Source organism: Ambystoma mexicanum, chromosome 1p (assembly GCF_040938575.1).
Source record: "Ambystoma mexicanum isolate Mex_15411 chromosome 1p, UKY_AmexF1_1, whole genome shotgun sequence".
NCBI classification, from domain to species: Eukaryota; Metazoa; Chordata; class Amphibia; order Caudata; family Ambystomatidae; genus Ambystoma; species Ambystoma mexicanum.
The window spans coordinates 470,030,356-470,049,927 of NC_090921.1; the positions used below are offsets into that span (position 1 = coordinate 470,030,356).

At 46.4% G+C, this 19,572-nt stretch overlaps 1 protein-coding gene across 1 annotated transcript in view; it reads right to left on the reverse strand.

The window, feature by feature from the left end:
- LOC138573254 (AP-1 complex subunit mu-1) overlaps window positions 1-19,572 on the reverse strand; it is a 629,275-nt gene that overhangs the window by 65,236 nt on the left and 544,467 nt on the right. The window contains exon 11 of the mRNA XM_069649323.1: window positions 8,633-8,708. Coding sequence (XP_069505424.1) covers window positions 8,633-8,708 — 76 coding nt within the window. The remainder of the gene's footprint in view (window positions 1-8,632; window positions 8,709-19,572) is intronic.

Below are 19,572 nucleotides of genomic sequence, written 5' to 3' on the forward strand. Positions count from 1 at the left end.
TGCCCAGTAACAGACACTGGCATGAATGTGGCGGAGTCCAGACAGACACCGCCCCCACAATTGGCCACGCACACAGATCAAACATTTGACGAAATCTACCTTCTCTAATTCTACTGCAGCAACAACTTTACACCCTGGCTGACTCGAAGGAGATCCATCTTAAGAAGTTGGCCATTGCTGGCGATTTGTGGGCGAGTGTCCCATAAGGACAAACCTGCTTCTAGTAAGCATGAGGAGGGTAAGAAGGAGAAAGAGGGGGTGGCTGATAAATCTTTCTTGAAGAAGGACCACAAAATGTTTAACAAGGAAAATTCATATGGTGCTGAAAAGGGTAGTGGGATGACCAATCCCAAGCACAACAGTGGGGATTCCAAGCCTCCCTATGTGCACAGACTCACTGGATCTTGTATAGCAAGTGACTACGTGAAGGGGGACCCCAGATGTAAGAGTAAGACCTTGGGGGTCCACTTTGTGAATCTGGACTTCTCACATGATAATTAAGAAATACTCACAGGGGCATCCTTCTTTTCAGATACCTTACCTTGTGGGATAGGATCTAAATTAGTTTGTTTCCATGGGATCCTGAGACCCTAGAGTTGCTGAGGCCTATGCCTCCATACCAGACAAAACTAAGCATTATTTCAAGGACAGTGTGCTGCCAGATGGGGTAGATGTTATATATTAGGATGGACTGCACGCCTTTAGTGTGATCAATGTTCTGGGTTGTACATAGTTATATGCTGCTATCAAAACACTGTTGTGAGCAACATGCATGCTGATCAACGCTCACTGCATAATAAAGCGTTTTGCTAGGTTGCATCCTTGTAGTTCCGTGGTAGGAATGTTTAGGTTTGAAGAGAAACAGCTATTGCTCTGTGGAGGGATCTGGACTAGCTCGCTACTGAATAAACTACTTGTGTGACATACCTGTGTCCGGATGATCTTTTGGACATAATACTGGCAACGAGGATCAAGATCAGCAGCCCAAGCATGGTTTTGTTGATATTAACTGTTATATTGGCGCAATCCCTCGAACAGTGCACGGTTGCTCATCAGCAAGGTTTATGCCTGCCGTGAGAGCGTAGCAGCATAACCCCTCAAAGGGTCCCGCCGACAGAGGTGAGCACTGGGCCCGAGGTTGCCTACCAGAGTGACCTGCGCCTGGCGTGGGTGCGAAGCTGACTTTCGACTCACCAATACGTGGCTCTCGATGAATTCCGCTCGAGAATGAATTCTCACGACATCTTGCGCCCGCGCATCAGCATTGTGAAGTCAGGTACAGTTTAAAGGAGCAAGACTACCATCTCAGGTTCAGGCTGCAACTTTGGACATGGGATACATTACTCACCGTAATCGTATTTCTGATGCTTATATCTGCTTTGATTCACATGCTGTGTATAGGCTGGCATCTAGTGGAAGCTGCAGAGTATTACAGTTGCTGTTTTCGAAATTTCAAAAGGGATGTCGACAGGGCGTGCCAGTAATACTATCCCCAGTGTGACGTGCACAGTACCCATGGTCCTTCACGCGTCGAGGTCCCTCAGATTGTACAAGTTCGCCTAGACATGTTGAGGTCAGGCAGCATGTGTTAAAAAGGGCCATCAAGCACAGCTTTACTTTATTGCAAGCACAGCTTTACTTTATTGGAATATTAGTTTGCTCACGAGAAAAGTCACTTTGGGAGGATGAATATCCCGTGTCCCACGTTGTTTCAATACCACCCAGGTGAGCCTAATGTTAAGTGGGGGGACTGGCATGAGTTACTTGCATGGAGTGTACAGCAGCAATTGTGCTGCAGATCGGAAGACTCGCTATTATACCACTGCCTGGGACAAGGGGGTCAAGTGATATTTAAGAAGTTGCCAGACTTGCAATCCCAGGAAGCAGGTTTAATATTTTTTTTTAACAAAGCTTGTTAAAACTTGACAGGCAAATCCTTGTCAAAGAGAATACATTTTAGCTAGGTACCACTTTGCTATAAGAGACCAGAAGAACCCGTAAAGGAATTTGTTACAGTTTTACGTGGCTTAGCTGTAAAGTGTGTCTATAACCACTGCAGAGATTAAAACATTAGAGACCACCTGATAAGGTGCGAAGATCATCAAATTACAGAAGCGTTATGGCGTGAGGGAGCCAGTGGTGCTGAATTTTCTCGGGGGAGACCCATTGAAAATGCGAAAATGGTTTAACAGAAAAACTAATCCAAGCTTTGGATGCAGAGCCTACAAAGGCTGTACCTAATAATGCAGAAGCTATTGAGCAAATTAAAGCACAATTAAAAAGATGAATAAGAGGAAAGTAGACACCAAGCAAAAGACAGAAGGGAGGACATTTACGAAGAGATGTTATAGATGCAGAAACCCAGATCACTTTGCTAGTGATAAACAGTGCTTTGCGCATAATGTGATATGTAGAGACTAGAAAATAGGGACACATCTCGCTGTTGCAGGCACTGGAACAAATAAGGCATTGTTAAAATGGTGCAATATAGTATCACATTTTGGCAGGATGAAAGGAGCGGAGGACAATGAGGTCTGTGTGGTAAATGCAGTTAATGCAATGACGAAACTAGTTAAGCAACACGCAGAGATAAGTGGGAATGCAGTACCTGTGAAGTTATGAATAGATAGTGGGGCAGATTATACACTGGTGAACATGGAAACCTGGAGGGAGAAATTCAATTCCTGTGATTTACAAGAAACAAGCTTGAGTGCACATGCGTATGGAGATGTTCTAATCAATATTGTGGGGAAGTTTTGGGCAGAGTTCAGATATGGTGGGAGTTGTACCCAGCGGATGGTAAGGGTCACATCCACCCCTCTCAGGTTGTGGCGATAAACAGACCCCAGAAAAGTCGAATCTGTTCAAAGCAAAGAGATGGACCTGGTCAAGTTGTTTCCAGAGGTTTTTGGCAAAGAGATGGGGTGCTTAAAAGGGTTTGCTTATCCGATTAGACTAAATCTGGGGGCTGTATCGAAAAGGCCAAAGGCTCGCATCATACCTCTTGCCTTGCGTGCGGATGTGGAGAATGAGCTTAAAAATGCATGTTGAGTGAAGGAATAATAGAGGAGGCAGAAGCAGCTGAATGGATAGGTACTATTGTGGCTGTATGTAAGCCGAATGGAAGTATGAGATTATGTATCAATCTCAGGGTACTTAATAGGCATGTGATGCCAGATAGATTTCTACTTCCCAAAATAGATGATTTGTTAGTGAAAGTCAGGGGAGCAGCAGTTTTCCCGGCCCTTGAATTGAAAGCAGCATATCAGGTTAAGCTGCATCCTGCTTCTGTGGACCCAACTGCATTTAGAACCTCTTTTGGACTATACCGCTGTAGAAGGATGCCGTTTGGGTTGGTATCCACTTCCAGTGTATTTCAGATGGTCATGAACAAGTTGCTCAAGGACTTACCAGGCACGTGTTATCAGGATGACATTACTGTGGGGCAGGGATGTGAAGGAACATGATGAGCGGTTGATGGAGGTGTTGGCGAAGATAACAGATGCAGGTTTGACCATATCAGTTGAGAAGTGTAGATTTAGAATGGAAAAAGTCCAATATTTAGGACATGAATTGTCTGCGGTAAGAGCAAAACCAAAATTTGCAACCCTAGAAGCAATGCAAAAGATGAAGGCTCCCAAAGATAAAAAGGAATTGTCCTCATATCTAGGTTTGGTCGACTTATGTGAAGTTCATAAACAATTTGGCTGAGAGAACAAAGACAATGATAATGTCATTAAAGAAAGGTGCAAGATTTGATTGGTGCGAGTTGTGAATGCTCCTATATTAAAAAGGGATTTAAGGATGATTGGGAGGTACAATTATACACTGATGCAAGTGACAATGGCCTTGGTTGATGCAAAAAAACAAAAAACACACAAGGGAGGACATACTACAAACCATGGCTTTTGTGTCGAGAAGCTTTCCTCCGTTGTTGAGAGGGAAGCCCTAGCTTGTGTGTGGGGGATAGAGAAGTGCCAGCAATTTGTTTGGTGGAGGACATTTGTTGTAAGGACCGATCATAAGCCACCAGTGGGCATCTTCAACAGGAAGGGGTTGGATGGAGTTTCAAGGAGGATTGTCAGATGGATCTCCACTTTGCAAGGTTTAAACATGAAAGCGAAGCATGCGATAGGCGAGTTAAATATCATTGCTGATGCTTTGTCTCGTAATCTCACAGAAGACGATGGAGTCAAATGTGAGGAGGAGGGTGAAGTCTTTGTTAACTGTAAAGTAAAGTGACTGGAGAGAGGAATGTGAGGGATGCAGTTTACAAGGCGGCTCCGAGGGATCTTCAAGAAGGGTGGTTAATGGAGGAACTCGATGGAAACATTGAAAGGGTACAAGAGGGTGAAACAGGAATTGAGTGTTGGAGGAATTTTGTCCCTGGGTGAGCGATGGTTGTGCCGGAGGGCATGAAGAGAATTATGCTTGGAATACTGCATGAGGGACATCTTGGTGTTAGTAAGATGAAGGGTCTGTTACGTCAAGACTTTTGGTGGCCGGGTATGGACCAGGATATCGAGATATTTTTGAAGGAATGCGAGGTCTGTAAAGACAGTGATAAAACACCAATTATTAGAGTGCCCCCGATGAGGATTGTGGAGCCTCCAATTTCAGTCTGGAACGTGGTGGCCATGGATATTTTGGGACTTCTATCTGTCTGGGGAACTCAGAACGCCTATTTATTTGTCTAGAGGAAATGTTGTCCAAGTGGCCAGCGGTGTGTATAGTGAGGGACATTATATTGCGCAGAACCATACAATTGCGCAGAACTATACAATTTCTAGAATCAGTATTCTGGAGAGAGGGGTTTCCCAGAAAAATAGCTTCTGATCATGGTCCCCAGTCTGTGGGGGAAAACATTTTTGGAGGATAATGCCATACGACATTCTACGACACCTTTGCATAATCCTAAATGGAATGCTACTGTGGAAAGGTTCAACAGGACGCTGAAGGAAGTAATTAGGATTGCGATTGCATCTGGTGGAGATTGGAAACGTACTGTAATGGAGCATGTAATGCAATATAGGATTGCGCCGCACCAGGTGACAGGGGTTTCTCCATTTGAAGCTTTGAAGAAAAGGGTACCGAACTCCAGATTGCCTGCAGGATGGATGAAACAGTTTGTTAGTGCTAGTGAGGAGGCACGAGTGGGGGTTTTGCATTGGAGAATGGCAAATGCACAAAGCAGGTCCAAGGAGAGGTATGAAGAAAAGAATTATGTAAAAGAATAGATGTTGGAAGAGGGCATGACAGTTAAGGTAAAGTGTAGTAGAAGAGTGGGATAAGGGACGTGTGAACTACTCAGGACCTGTGAGGGTGAAGAAAGATCTAGGAACCACTGTGTTATTGAGTAACGGTGAGAAATGGTGTAAAGACGGTGGCAATTTTCAAGGGTTATGGTAATGGAGTGTTCTGCTAGGTTGCATCCTTGTAGTTCTATGTACGATATGTTTACGTTTGAAGAGAAACAGTTATTTGCTCTGTGGAGAGGTCTGGGGCTACTGTAGCTCACTACTGAATAAACGGCTTGTGTGACATACCTGTGTCCGGTTGGTCTTTTGGACATAATAGTAGACACCTCTGCCAATATGGACACCGGGTCCAGCATAACTGTGATGGATTCCACATTGGTAAACTCAGAGGAACTGTCCAGAGCTCGTCCGATTTGGCTGATGGAGCCCCTCAAGTTTCCAGGTATGCCCTTAACTTTAGCTGTGAATGGTGGAGTAGTAAGGATACCTTTTCGTGTGCAGAGACAAGTCCCTGGCAAAGTTCTGTTATAGAATGATCTCAGAGACTTAGTTGGTGTGGGTGATTAAAGTGAGAACAATCCAGTGACACTGCGCCAAATGATTCAAATATTATATGCTAGGTTGCATATGATTTATTGTAGAGTGTTGCAGCCTGACACTTGTTTCGAGCATACGTGCTCTTCATCCGAGGCTTGTATATGTAGGTGATCTTGGAAAATTACAATGAAATCCACACAGGTTGATAACCTGCTGGGAACCCTTTCAGGTACTCAAGATGCTCTAATGCTTCGCAGTTGCGGAAATGTATCTAGAGTTGATGCAACCGAAATGTGTTGACAGGGTCTTGGGGTGATACAGCAGAATGACCACACACTTCATATCAGACCAAGGCTGGCTTGGCCAAGTCCAAGACGCAGCAGAAGCGGAAATCCAGGGCTAAGGCAGTCAAAAAGCAGAACAGAGAGAAAAATAATATTTCCCCAAGCTCATCTACCACTGAGGTGGAGGCTGTTGGCCAAGCCCCTGAACCAGATTAAGTAGAGGGGATGAATGAAGATCTCAACCCACATGGCCATCCTGAATTGCAGAGTGTACTTACATAGGGAGTCCATGTAGGAAAGAGTTTATTAAGGGCCAATGTGAATGCCCATCTTTGGAAGGCCTCAGGAGACGGGCCTGTCCCCAGCTTGAGGGTGAAAAAGGGGTGCCAAAGGGGTACCTAGTATCCCACTTCTCTCTGCTCCTGTGACATTTTTAGTCACATAGAAAACATCTAGTTCTAGCTGGTGGCAGTCGACGTGTTCAACCAACTATTGTGTATTTTATTATACCGCACGCTATGTACATAGCCTTGGTAGTGTGTGTGGGGTTTGACTTTGTCGGGCACCCTGGGGTATTCCTGCCTAGGCTCCAGAGTGTCTGGGCAGGCAGGAAGTGGGGGTGTGGGAGGGGGGGGCTTTCACCATCTCTCTCCCCCCTATCCTTTGTCTGCCAGTGTCCCTGAATAGATCCAGCTCTCACAGGGGGGGGGGGGTCTGGTTGTCCTGATTGGACAGCCAAATGCCCCCTTCTATAAAATGCAGAGAGATTGCAGAGGGGAGTGTGCTGGGACTGTATAAAAGGTCAGGCTTCTGGAGAGTAAAGCAAGTCGACTACAGGAAACGGAAGTAACCAAAGAGGACGACCAGAGGCGCCTGCAGACCCTTTGCAATACTGTGAAGCTACCACTGCTGTCCTGAACCCATTTTCTATACGACAGAGGTGCTCCAACGAGGATTCCACCTTCCCTTTGGCTGGTGGGAACAACCAGTCCCAAGACAATTCTTTGCTGTTGCTGAAAGTGCAAGGCCACTCCAGCGATCCGATCCAACTCGCCCACACCCCCTCACCAGAGTGTGTGAATGCAGGAAATGAAGATTGACCGGGCGATCCATGTCCTTTGTTGGTGCTGCTGAAAAGGAGCTAAAACCACACAGTGAACGAAGAAGTTGCTGAAAGTCGTGCTACAGGTCCTCCCTCGAGACTTCTGCTGAGAGACACTATCCATTTTCCTGCCTTTCATCACCAGTCCAAGGAATCCAGAGGTCGGGTCTAGAGCTGCCACATCATGGAGAAGCCAACATGAACACTTTTTTCAAACCAAAAGGTACTGTGGGGAAAAAGGGATTGCTTACCTGATTCAAAGAAGTCGCTCCAGAGTGTTGGAGTGCACATAGTGGCCAGGGCAACCCTCTCTTACCTCTGACCCAATCCGCTGCTTGTGTTCTCTTCTCAAGTCTGTTTTTAGGTCTCCTTTGTTAGTTTTTAACTTGCTGCTTCAATAACTTTAGACACTGGAAGAAATCCACAGGAGCTCTTCATTATTTGCTGTTTGTCATGACTTAAAGCCCTCTCCGAACTGCCTTTAGCTAGGGCCGAGTTATGGGACTTAAAAGACTTGCGAAGAAACCATCTCTAGAAACTTGAACTAAGCTCATGTTGCACTAAATACTTATTTTCCTCCGTTTAAGTTACTTCTATATTTATTTATTGCATTTGTTGTACGCCCAAACCCTCCGGTATCAAGGCGTAAATATGTGTTTGCAGAGTAAATGCATTACTGTTTGACCCATTGAAAACCGCATGAGTGCGCAATTACCAATAATACGATAACATTGCTACAAATGTAACTGCTAAACACAAAAGTGAAAGCGCCCTTTGAAGTGCATTATCTAGTACTCCTAAGTATTCTAGCGTAAACGTCTGAAGTATTTAAAGTGATTCTGGTGTAAATATAATAAATATATATTTTATATAAATATATGTGTAAGTGCTTTGTTGTGCCTGTCTAGCTAAGATTCAGTGTACCTACCTACAGCTCACATCTTCCTCTTAAAATAAGCCTGACTGCTCTGCCACACTACCAAGGTCCTGAGCTAGTACAGACTGATACTAAGAGTTGGGGGGGGCGGATCTACAAACCACTGGGATAGTTTACTAAAGTCTTACTGCCAGTAGTACTTTAGGAAAACTCACGTAAGAGGCAGCAGGTTATAAGTGGCAAAAGCAGCTACTGGAACTTTAAAATCGAAGTCTGCTAAAGAGCTCAGAGAGGAGGCATCCTCTCCGCATTACAGCTGGGTCAGACCCCTTTTCCATTGTTCACATGTTCAAAGTTCACAAGCATATCCTTGTGCATAACCACTTTAAAACAAAACTAAATGTGGCACATTTTAACAAAAGATCTAGAACAGTGTCATGGGCTTGCATACCTGAAACAGAGCCTCAATATTTGTTTGCACGCTTTATTGTTAAGCAATCATAAATATGAGGGTTCAATAAACTACTCATCTATATTTAACACAATAATTTACTTAAGCTTAATATAACTTTACCTCCATTTTGTGTAATATACCGAACCCATGGTAAGGCCTGATAACCGCTCTTTTCAATGATCTTCAAGTATCGGACCTGAATAAAGAAAAATAACACTGCATTTAGTAAACAATTTTGGTCAATGGGAAGCTAGGTGCAAATTCATACAGAGGCGAACAAACAGATTAGACAACAGTGTCAATTTTCTGATGAGATGTTATATGTGCACTCTAAAGTTTGCAGAATGGTAGAGTTGGAAGCGACTCCTGAATCACTAAAACCAACCCTATCCCTAGAGGCAGTTCACTAACTGTACATCAGGTGAGAGCACGAACTGCTACATTACTGTATTCCTTACTGTGTCAACGTTCTACTTAAAACTTTCTTGCTGAGCACTAGACCACCTCACTTACTGGAGGCTACTCCAATTGTATACCAACTCGTTTTACTGTTTTGAAAGTAGAAACTGCTTGTGCATAAACCTGGTCATGCTTTATTTTGCTTTAAACTGCAGCCTTTAACTGTTTTAGTGGGTTCTGCTGACCCTTTGTAGAGTCTCCTAACCCTTTTGCTTTTTCCTGCTTCTATTACTGCGGATCTCTGACTTATTTGTGTGGTCAGAGGGATTTCTACTGAAGTCCTCCTGCCACGGCAACCCTTTAAATATATGGTCCTGGGTTGCAGATATGGTTCGCAGACCAGGGGTACTTTTGAAGCACCACATTGTTATCCAAGGGTGATTATATGACTCCCATATTGGCTGTGGGGAGTGGGCTAGTGGCAGCTGTAATTTAGGTTAGTCTTGACAAGGGGTGCAAGCCGATTTACTGCATTGGTATTCCAATGTACCTTTATAGTAGCTATTGGGGTAACAGTTATTTTGTACATTATTTTTTTTAAATCCGATCCTCTGCCATTTTGTTTCTTGGACATCCTTTGTTCAGGAGAACCATGAGTCAGACCTAAAATGGCAGTTGTGCACACATGGGCTCTTTGCGAGCCCGGTCATGTAGCTTCTAAAGTGATTTGAACTGGCCTAGACCAGTTCCTTGCCCTGGGCACTACTTCCTTTTGCGGTAGTGGTGGGCATTTGGTGGTTTTGGGGGCCAACGTGATTGGCTGGCTTTAAACCTCTGTTTCAAAATCACATCGCGATTGGTGGGCTGGCTTAGGCGAGCCCCTGTGTGTGTGGACATGGGAGCCTGCTATTCTCACTTCTGCTGGATTTTCAGAAAGTGGGCAGGTTTACTTACCTGCAGGAGGATATTTTGCTGTTTTGGCCACTGAAGTGTGTCATTTATTGCTATATTTATATCTCTGCCTTTTCTAGGAGTGTAAGGAATCTCTGTGACTAGCACTGTACACCTTGGATAAGTGTGTGCCTCGGGTTTTATGTTCTAAAGGGATACATTTTTCTCTCCATTCTAACTCTAGGTTTACTGTATTGTATGCATCCATGTTCCAATTTGCTAGAGGGCCAGGATTACCATGTTCAGTGTGTGGCAAACTGTGCATCAATCATGACTGAATGCAGTATTTCACGGTGTCTAGATTACCTGATCTTTCCCTCCCTCTTTATACTATAAATATATAGTATAGGACAGGTCACCAGATAAAGCCCTAACGTTAGTAGTTGGTGAGAACTGACTTTTGTAAAAACTGTTTTCTTGCATACATCATAGGCCCATCTTGCGTTCTACATACCTAAAGTGCTTATTTTTAACCTGGTCGATTTTGTGTGTTACTTTACTGAAGTATATATTATTTCAGTATACTGGTGTTTGGTGTTTTCTTTGGCTAACTACGTGGACTAACTGATCATCCCTACCAACCCTCCTTGCCTCCCGAAGTCAAGCCTGACTATTCCACCATGCTTACCACTTTTAAAAAGGGATTTGGCTTTCCTTTTGGTTGATGTGTTGTTCTGCCATTAGGGTAGGTCGCTGTACAGCCCTCAGTTGAAGCCAATATACAAACTACCCCAACACTACTTCAGACTTGGGGTAATTACCAAAATGAAAAAAGCCTTACACGTTTCCAAAGACCCATTATTTTGGAGACCTGCTGCCTGAGGGTTACCCTCTTTCTGGAGCTACATTCAAAAGCAGAGCACCTGTAAACAAAATGTTTTACGGTGAGGCTTTCATCATGAAATGTCAAATAATCCTCCTCCTGCAAAGCCCAATTAGGCGATACATGGTTTAGTCACAGCTGCTCCGCACTGAGGCCTACACTTGGGGAAAAATGTCTCAGACAAGAGAATGGGATAGTGTGAACCGAGTCAGTATAGGCTTTCTCCAAAAAGCAGATTACCAGGGCACACAGTTATGAAATAAACAAATGAGGCATATCCAGTCTCAATGCAAAACCCCCATCAAATAAAGAAACTAACTTGAGGTGAAACCAGCACGAGTAGATGTTGCCAACTTTTCGTCCACAGTTCTATGGGCGCCCAAACGTTTAGCTTCTTTTTTTTACCTGTCCAGGGAAGTGAAGCCTTAAAGCTTCAATCCCCGGTCCTTTTAATCATTTTGTAATGGGGAAACTGATCAGTCCTTCAGATCATCATTATTGGGAAACTAGGTTTCCCCCTTGACTTTTAAACTGTTGCCACTTTTTAATATTGCACACAGCATCTTACAATACAGTGCAGTGGGGATACTTTTCTATCACCCTAGTCTTTTAGATTCGGGATATTTGGTTACTTTTATATGTGCCTAAAAAGAAGCTGGTGGCAGCAATACAATTTCATATTTTTGTGCAATTTAGTGTGCACATTCGAGTTTACAGCAGATGGCTACTAAACGTGACAAGTGACTTAAAATGGCCACGCCACGAGATTTTTGGTATTTCTTTGACCATATTGTTTTTTCCTTCCTGCCTTGCCAGGTAAAGAAATCCCATAAACGGTCATGCACTTACCCTTGAAAGCTGCATCTTTCACGGGCATTTTATGCCTGTGTGTGTGCATGGCTCAGAAAATGGGAGGGACTGTCTGGTACCTTTCCACATTCCTGGAGTCAGAGTCTAGGTGTGGAGAAAGAATGAAACCAATAGTTGTCCCCGATTGGAGAACTACTGGCTGTTTGAATGGTGCAGATGGTGGTCAGTCATAATGTAGAATGCAATAATGTAGAAAGTCAAAATGTCGATTTTTTTTTTTTAGAAAACAATGTCGAATTTTTCTACATTTTTTAGAATTTTTCTAAAAAAATAAATATATATATATCATTAAAATGTGTTGAGTATGAGGGGTGAGAGGGTGGTGGGGGGGGTGGCTGGGGGGTGTTGGCTGAGGGGATTGGGGGGGACCCCCCCTAGTAAATGATACTCTTCTTGTTTATTTATTGATGGTGCTAATTGACATTGACATTTTTTTTTCTAAAAATTGACTTTTCATTATATGTATAGGTTTTCGACATCGTTTTCTACATTTTTTTTTCTACATTATGACTATAAACGGTGCAGATATTTACTATTGGTGGGCTTGGACTTGCTTCCAGGATGGATTTTGGATAAGAGGACTCCTGGAGCATTTCTGGTGATCACCCTTGGAGTCAAGAATCCCTTCGAGAAGAACAGCAGACTGAAGAGCTGAAGAAGGCTTCTCAAGCGGCCCAGCATCCCTTTCTGTGTCTGGCCCGGTGAAGCCCTATTGGATTAACTGATCTGCGAAGGCCCTGTGCGGTGCTTCAACCCCTGGACTGGTGGGACCAACCAGTCCCGACGGGTTCAAGGATCCAGCCATCCTAAGCATTCCAAGGTTTTCCTGGATGACCTGGTGGACTGACCAGCACTCCAGTGGGCTGCCTCGCTAGAACTGTCGCTGTTCGACGTTTCAGCCGAAACAGCAGTAGTCAGCAGCTTATGGTAGCTTTCGGCAGTAAATCACCTTTCTGCTGAAGGATTACCAAGATCTTTTTGAAAACCAAATGGCACAGGGAGAAAAAGCCTAATGTAATTTCTTTTTAAAAATACCTTTGTTTGCTCTCCCACGGCCATTTCGGACCACCTGCTCCCCTGGCCTCCTTACTTACCTTCTGACGGCACACAGCAAAGTGCGCCGCTGCCTCCCCAATACACATGGAAGGGAACCAGCGCTGTAGGATACCCTCCCTCCACTCAACCCCTGCAACGCCCTCCTCCCCTTGATCGATATTTTTTCTGCATGCCAGATTCAGCATTTTCTCACATTCGTTTTTTTTAAAATTCATACATTTGTACGGATTCCCCTGCTGAATTTCAGGCTTCCAGCTCCAAGGGATCCTGCTCTGAAAGGTCTTCAACCGCTACTAGAAGGACGCTTGCCGTCTGTGCGCGGTGGCCAGCACTGGAACGCGTCTTCACCCATCCTGTTAAGTGTCCTGAAGAGATCTGCATCGGCGCATTCTGCATTTCCCATTGCCAAGGGTTGCATCCTGCTCCAGGACCAGGCCGGAAGAGTCCTTGGACACGTAGCTCGTGGGCACCTCTCACTGGAACCAACGGCAGGAAATCCAACCTCCAGTGACCCAGAGTCAACCCATCCAGTCCTCTGGGAAAATCTGAGTCAAGGGGGTAAGTAAATGTAAAACATTGGTCTCCCTCTGTCCTTCATAGGATAAAATGGACAAGTCTTTGTATCCTACCAATCTACTGCTTTATGTTCATCGCACCAGAGTAGTAAAACGTGAAAGTTAAGAACACATTTTTACTTACTAGTAACTTTTTTGCATCTCTTCTCTTGAACAATCAACACAAGCACTTTACCTGCATCAGATATATTCTGGGGAGAAGCATTTTGATCAGTTTGTGAAGGGAGTCCCAAATCCACACTTGGCAGGAAAGCCTGTGAAGAAGCCCAGAAAAGTTTAATGCAGCCATTTGTACCGATAGTGGCCACTAATAATCTTATGTCCCGTCCCCTTTCTCCATCCTTGTGGACGTCGCCCAGCATGGGGATGGTAATAGAACCTTTGGCAGCTAAAACTATGAGCTTCCCCTTTAAATGTAATATAGCATGCAGGGACATGGGAGCGCCCCTGAGGCTCCGCCCACCGGCATCTCAGCTCAGTCCCTTTTTCAGCACGGACAGTGTCAGACCTGTAACCTCGGCACAGAAACTGCTTGGCGTGATTCCCATCCTTTTTCAATATCTTCACCTGCCTTTGGTGCCTTTCCTCCCTCTGTGCATGTCATCAGTAGGCAGATTTACGAGATGCACATCCTGCGACAGTTCGTTCCCGACCTCGTACCCCCATTCACTCTGCCTCGTGTGCCTGGGGTCCGATCACTGATGGGACGCGGCCAAAATTGTAATGAGTATACTCTGCAAAAAGGTTGAGTAAACACACTGAGACCAATTATTCTCTTCAATACTCTTCACTCATTGTTTTCAATATCTTTGTTAATTGGTTGTTCTACTCTTCTCATATTGCTTTTCAATAGCTTTGTTAATTCGTCGTTCGCACTTTCATCCGTAAGAATAACAGTCTTAATTGCTTTGTCAATTACTTCTTTTCCCTCTGACAGTCCGGGTTAACCCTTCATATGGTCGGATTGCCTAGTATTGGCAGAGCCGGAGCCAGATGGTACCCTATTTGGATATATCGCCTTAGCTTTATCACAGACGCGGCTTGCAGTTATATCGGTAATCTTTCATTGAAGTATCGGCTTTCCCGCCGGAGAGAGATTGTCCACACATGACCTTCCGGCCAGCTGAAGGCCCTTGTGGCTAAGGCCTTGCATCACAGGAAGGTAGGTACTTTATTCTCGAAGACACCCCAGCGTGGAGACTCCTTTACGGGGCCTTCGGCTGGGAGGGGTCAATCAGACTAACACGGCCCATATGTCTACCATTTCTGCGGCTGAGGGCAAAAAGCCTCCCGGAGCCCACTTGGAGGCTGTCTTACAGGAGGGCAGTTCCACTTCCAGCCCGCTGGCTGAGGTCCCTAGGCCTACTGGAGCCATTTCCGAAGTTGGCGCTTCGGCTTCAGGGTCGGGTCATAAACAGGCCCGGACTATGTCAGACCAGGCCTGGGGCTTTTGCACCCTCCCAGGACATGGTGCAGGCCTCCAAAATGGCAGACAAGCATGTGGCAGAGCCTGCATGCCCAGCACCCATCTTCGATTCAGACAACAGGACTGATGCCCCTTTGCCCTCAGAATGGGCGGTTCGGGGCGGTTCCAGTCCTCTTCCCTCAGGGCTTGGCTCAGACCCTCAGGCTTTGGGCGGGGAGGGGAGGGGCAGTCCCAGTGCTCACGCAATCCGGCAGCCTGCAAGGAATGTTTTTTGAGCACTTCCTTCTACGGGATTCCTTTAGGAGCTCAAAGAGATTGTTCCCGAGGTATTGCTTCCAAGGCCTCCCCTTTTCGGTCCCCCACCAGTTCCACCGGGGGAGCCAGTACCATAGCCTGTACCCAGTCCAGCCCCCTGCCCCCCACCCTAGTCTGCCTCCTCTGCAACCAATAGCTGCTCTGCCTTTGCCTTGGTATTTGATAAACAAGAGATACCTGGTATATATCTACTGTCCTCCAGGTGAGTATACACAAACAAAAAATTGGACCAGTAGAACAAAGATGACAGGATTCTGTCTAGTAATTATCAAATCTTAGCAATACGTAATATTTATTTCGAGTTTCAAATTCTTTTACATCTTATAACATAGTAAAAAGGCTCAACAAAACTTTTCCCATCATTCACTACTCATTCATATCTCATATATACCATCTTCATACCAACAATTCTTCCTCATCTGGGTATTTATTGTTCCCATGACATAATACAAAACCATGAATTCAAACTCAAAACTCATTTTTAGATGCATCTCTCTGTAAGTAGGCATACAACTCCTGTAATATATACAGAGAGCACCCAGCGAAGAAGAGGAGACAGCACGCTACACTGCTGCATCAACCTCTGCACATGCCCTCCCCACTCAGGGATACGGGGATAGACACGAACGACGACAGCAGCAGCGTCTCTCCCGGACGAGGTGGGGTTATTCCATGCCATAGTAGCCAGAGTGTCTGACGCCAGAAGAGACCAAGAAGGAAGGTTTCCTTAACCAATGGCGCGAGGCCAAGAGGAAGACCATTCTGGCAGTGCCTCTCCTGGACAACGTTTGGGATGAAGACCTGGCGTTGATGAGAAAACAGGTCCTGGCCCTGGTGAAGATTAGGCTGGAGAAAAGGTAACGGGTGCCGGAGTCTGCACCCAAATGCCTACATTCGCAGCCTTCTCCGGACTCGTTGGTCTAGGCGGCAGCAAGAAATAAGTCATCTAACCCCTCCAGACTCCGTTCCTCCAGACAGTGACGGGAAGAAATTGGATGCCATGGATAGGAAAGAGACTTACTCGGCAGCTAACGCGCTTGCAATCCTGGCCCGATACGAAAGGGAGCCGTGGTATAAGATGGCCCCGCTGCTGGAGTTTCTGCTTGACAAGTCGATCGAGGAGCTGAAGATCCTCCAGGAGGGCGAGGTGGCATCGGACCATGCCATCACTGTGGCCCTGGACATCGCAGACACAGGTTTCCGACAGATAGTGAACATTGCCTTCAAGCCGTGCTCTTTCAGCAGCTTCAAGGAGTTTGTCGACCGAAGAAATCGCCAACCAGATAGGTCACACAGCGAGCATAGGAGGAAGCAGCAAAGAACATTACAGCAGCTTTTTCTGCTCCCCCCCCCTCCTCCACTTCTGCCTCCGACGGCAAAAAACTATGAAGTTTTGGTCAGGGACCACAGCTTTCCTTCAGTTGGGAGCGTTTGCTTCTCGAATCCCTGGATTTTGTCAGTAATCTCCACAGGGTTCAGTCTCCCTCTTCTCCCCCCCCCCCTTCCTCCTCCTCCTTCCCCCCCCTCTGTTGCTGCAGATAGAGTCACCTGCTCTACTGCAGGAGAGCCTGCTCATTTTGGACATGCAGGCGGTGGATCTGGTGCCTACTCTAGACAGGGGCTCTGGGTATTGCAGGATTTTGCGGTGCCCAAGGACAACCAGGCTGGCCTGAGGGTAGTCCTGTATCTATGGCTGGCCTTCCTCGCTTGGAGGGCTACCACCTGTACCTTTATCTGGACGAATGGCTGGCGAGGGCCAACTCTCCCAATGGCTGGTGGATGTACTGTACCAAGTGGGATTTTCCCAGGACCTAGTGTTTAAGAGTTAGGTGGGACATAGTTGCTCAGAGGGTTTCCCCCATGGCAGACAGGCTACTGGTACTCCAGAGAGTAGTTTCACCACTTTCTGTCCAACTCGACTATCTCAGCGTCTCAAGGCTTTGTGTGTGCAGACTGTGCGGCACGCTAGACTCAAAATGGGATGCCTACAGCTCCAGCTTGCATCTACTTGGGACCAGGAGGCGGGGGCTCAGACAGGCTGCCCATTCCCCGGCTCTTCTTCCAGACCTTTGCTTGCTGGTGGCTCCTCAATAGCAACGTGGCAGTGGGAGCATCCTTCACCCAGCTGGAGCCTTCTCTGGTGGTGACAATGGATTAGTCCCTCCTAGGTTGGGGTGTGACGCTGGACTATTACTCGGTTCATGGTCCAGGGTGGAGGTCCTAATTCATATCAATCTTCTAGAGCTCAAGGCAGTGAGCCTGGCTCTCGGGGCTTTCCTACCTCTCATCAGGGGCAAGGTGGTTTTGGTCAGGACCGACAATTCAACAACAATAACAAGCAGGGGCAGAGGGGGCATCCCTCTGCATGAAGGCAGTTTCCATCTGGGAATGGGCTTTGTCAGAGGGGATTTGGATCTCTGCCGTTCATCTCCCTGGAGATCGCAATGCGGAGGTAGACAAGCTCAGCCACCTGGGGTACAACGCGTATGAATTACATATCTCCTCGTTATCTCTCTTCCAGACATAGGGGTTTCCAGATCTGGATCTGTTAACCTCTCCTCAGAACTGCAAATATGCCCCCTCTTTGCATCATGGGCAGGGTGCGGTCAGGGGTCTCTGGAGGATTTGTTCCAGCTCTCCTGGTACAGCTGCAAGTGCTATGCGTTTCCTCCCTCCATTTCTCCAGCGGACCCTCAGCAGGTTTTAGGCCTCAGTGGGGTGGCCCCTGATCCTGATTGACCCTCCCACCCCCACTGACCGTCGAGGGCATGGTTCTCGGACCTCCACTAGCTGAAGTCGTAGGGCCCGGTCTATCTTCCGCCCCACAGCAGGGACTTTCTCACAGCAGCACAGTGCGGTGGAACACCCGGACCCAGCCAACCTGGTCCTCTCAGCTTGGCTCTTGATCAGCTGAAGCCTCACACCCCTCCTCCACCCTCCGGCATGGGAAAGACTGTGCCTGCTCATGCGGTTAGCAGGCCAAAGCTACCGTGGTGGCCTTTCAGAGGCACGCCTCCTGGGAGGTTATTAGTAGCTTTCTGTAAGCACTTCTCTGTATACCAGTTCCAGGCGGGATGCAGAGTTTGGCCAGGTCGTTCTGAAGAACCTTTTTGCTTCTTCCTAGTTACAGGGCACATTGTTACAGCTCCCTGCAGTTATCTTGTTTTGGTGGAATCCCCCACAAGGATGGAGGAAAGGGGATGGGATGCATAAACTAGCAAGCATTACCAAAAGGTGGTGACAGTTACAAATAAATGTTTTAATACTGCTTGTCCCACTTGTGAATCAGTGCAAGCTTGAGTATCAACCCTACAGTGGTGTGACTTTGTGAAATGTGCTCTATGTTGTGGTCTTACAAATTGCTCCCAATGGTACTTTAGTAATGAAAGTGAGCGTTGCTCCTGTCCTACGTGTTCAATTAGCTTTTGGGTGAGACGAAGAATTTTACTGGCCAACGTAGAAGATTGTTGTATTCATCTGACTAGCCATCTTGCAATACTGACAGCTTTAGTGTCTGGATAACCTAGAGTCTAATAAATTGAGAAGGTATTGTGGTGGACAAGATTGGGCCCCTTCCCAAGGGCCCCTCGGCATCAGCCTCAGATTGCAGCAAATAAGGGGATGCGATACAGACTGATGGTAAACCAAGCTCCTTCTTGTATTAGATAGCAAATACACAGCATAGAGACATTATCAGCAGAGAAGCAGGAAAATACAGGAGGACACGTGGCCTGGCAGTCAGTACACAGAGCTCTCTAGGGCCAATCCCAAGAGCGCCGGTTATATAGCATATCATAGGCAAACACTAATTTGTTCTTTGTTCTAACGTTTTCTCAATGGGGGTAGGTGGGTGTTACTTGGCATGATATTGTAGACATTTGGCAAGAACAGTCAACATCTCACTTGTGACATGTATTATGGATAAGCAGCATTTGTAGAAACCCTACTGTTATCTCCCATATATGGTACTACTGAAATACATAGAAAATAAGCGGAAGAGAAGGTCCGATGTGTCATCTGCCACAGGAGGGGCGTTGGGCATGTCCAAGGTGCTGCGTGCAGAGGGAGGTGACATGGAGGGTCTAAGGCCTAACTATATGGGAGAGCCTAATGGAGCATACCATAGCATTGCATAAAATGGCATAATGAAGACCTTCACCACAGCATTCTCGATCTCACCGAGACATGGTTCAAGGACAGCTCAGTCACTACTTTTGACTCCCTTCTCTCTGAAGGCTACAAGATAATCTCCAAGCTGCGCCCCAACCGAGATGGCAGTGGGGTTGCCCTGATCTTCCCTGAGTGGGTCCCTTCTTCCCTTAAACCCACCCAGCCATACCCCTTCGAGAGCCTGGTCTGGAAGCTGGTCATCTCTCCTACATCCTCTTTGACCATTGCCACTATCGACCACCTGGCTCCATCACACTGTTCCTCTCAGAATGGCTGGATTGCTCCTACTCTCTCCTGACTTCAACACACTCTGGACACACTCTATGCCTTCATTCACACTGATCTTCTGCTGACCCCCCCACCCCCTCTCACTACTTCTCTCTCCTGGTCAAGACTCCCCCCTCCTATTCCCTCACCTGGGTCCTCTCGGCCCCCTGACCTCGCCTCCCCCAGCTCTGCCAACCTTGTTCTCTGA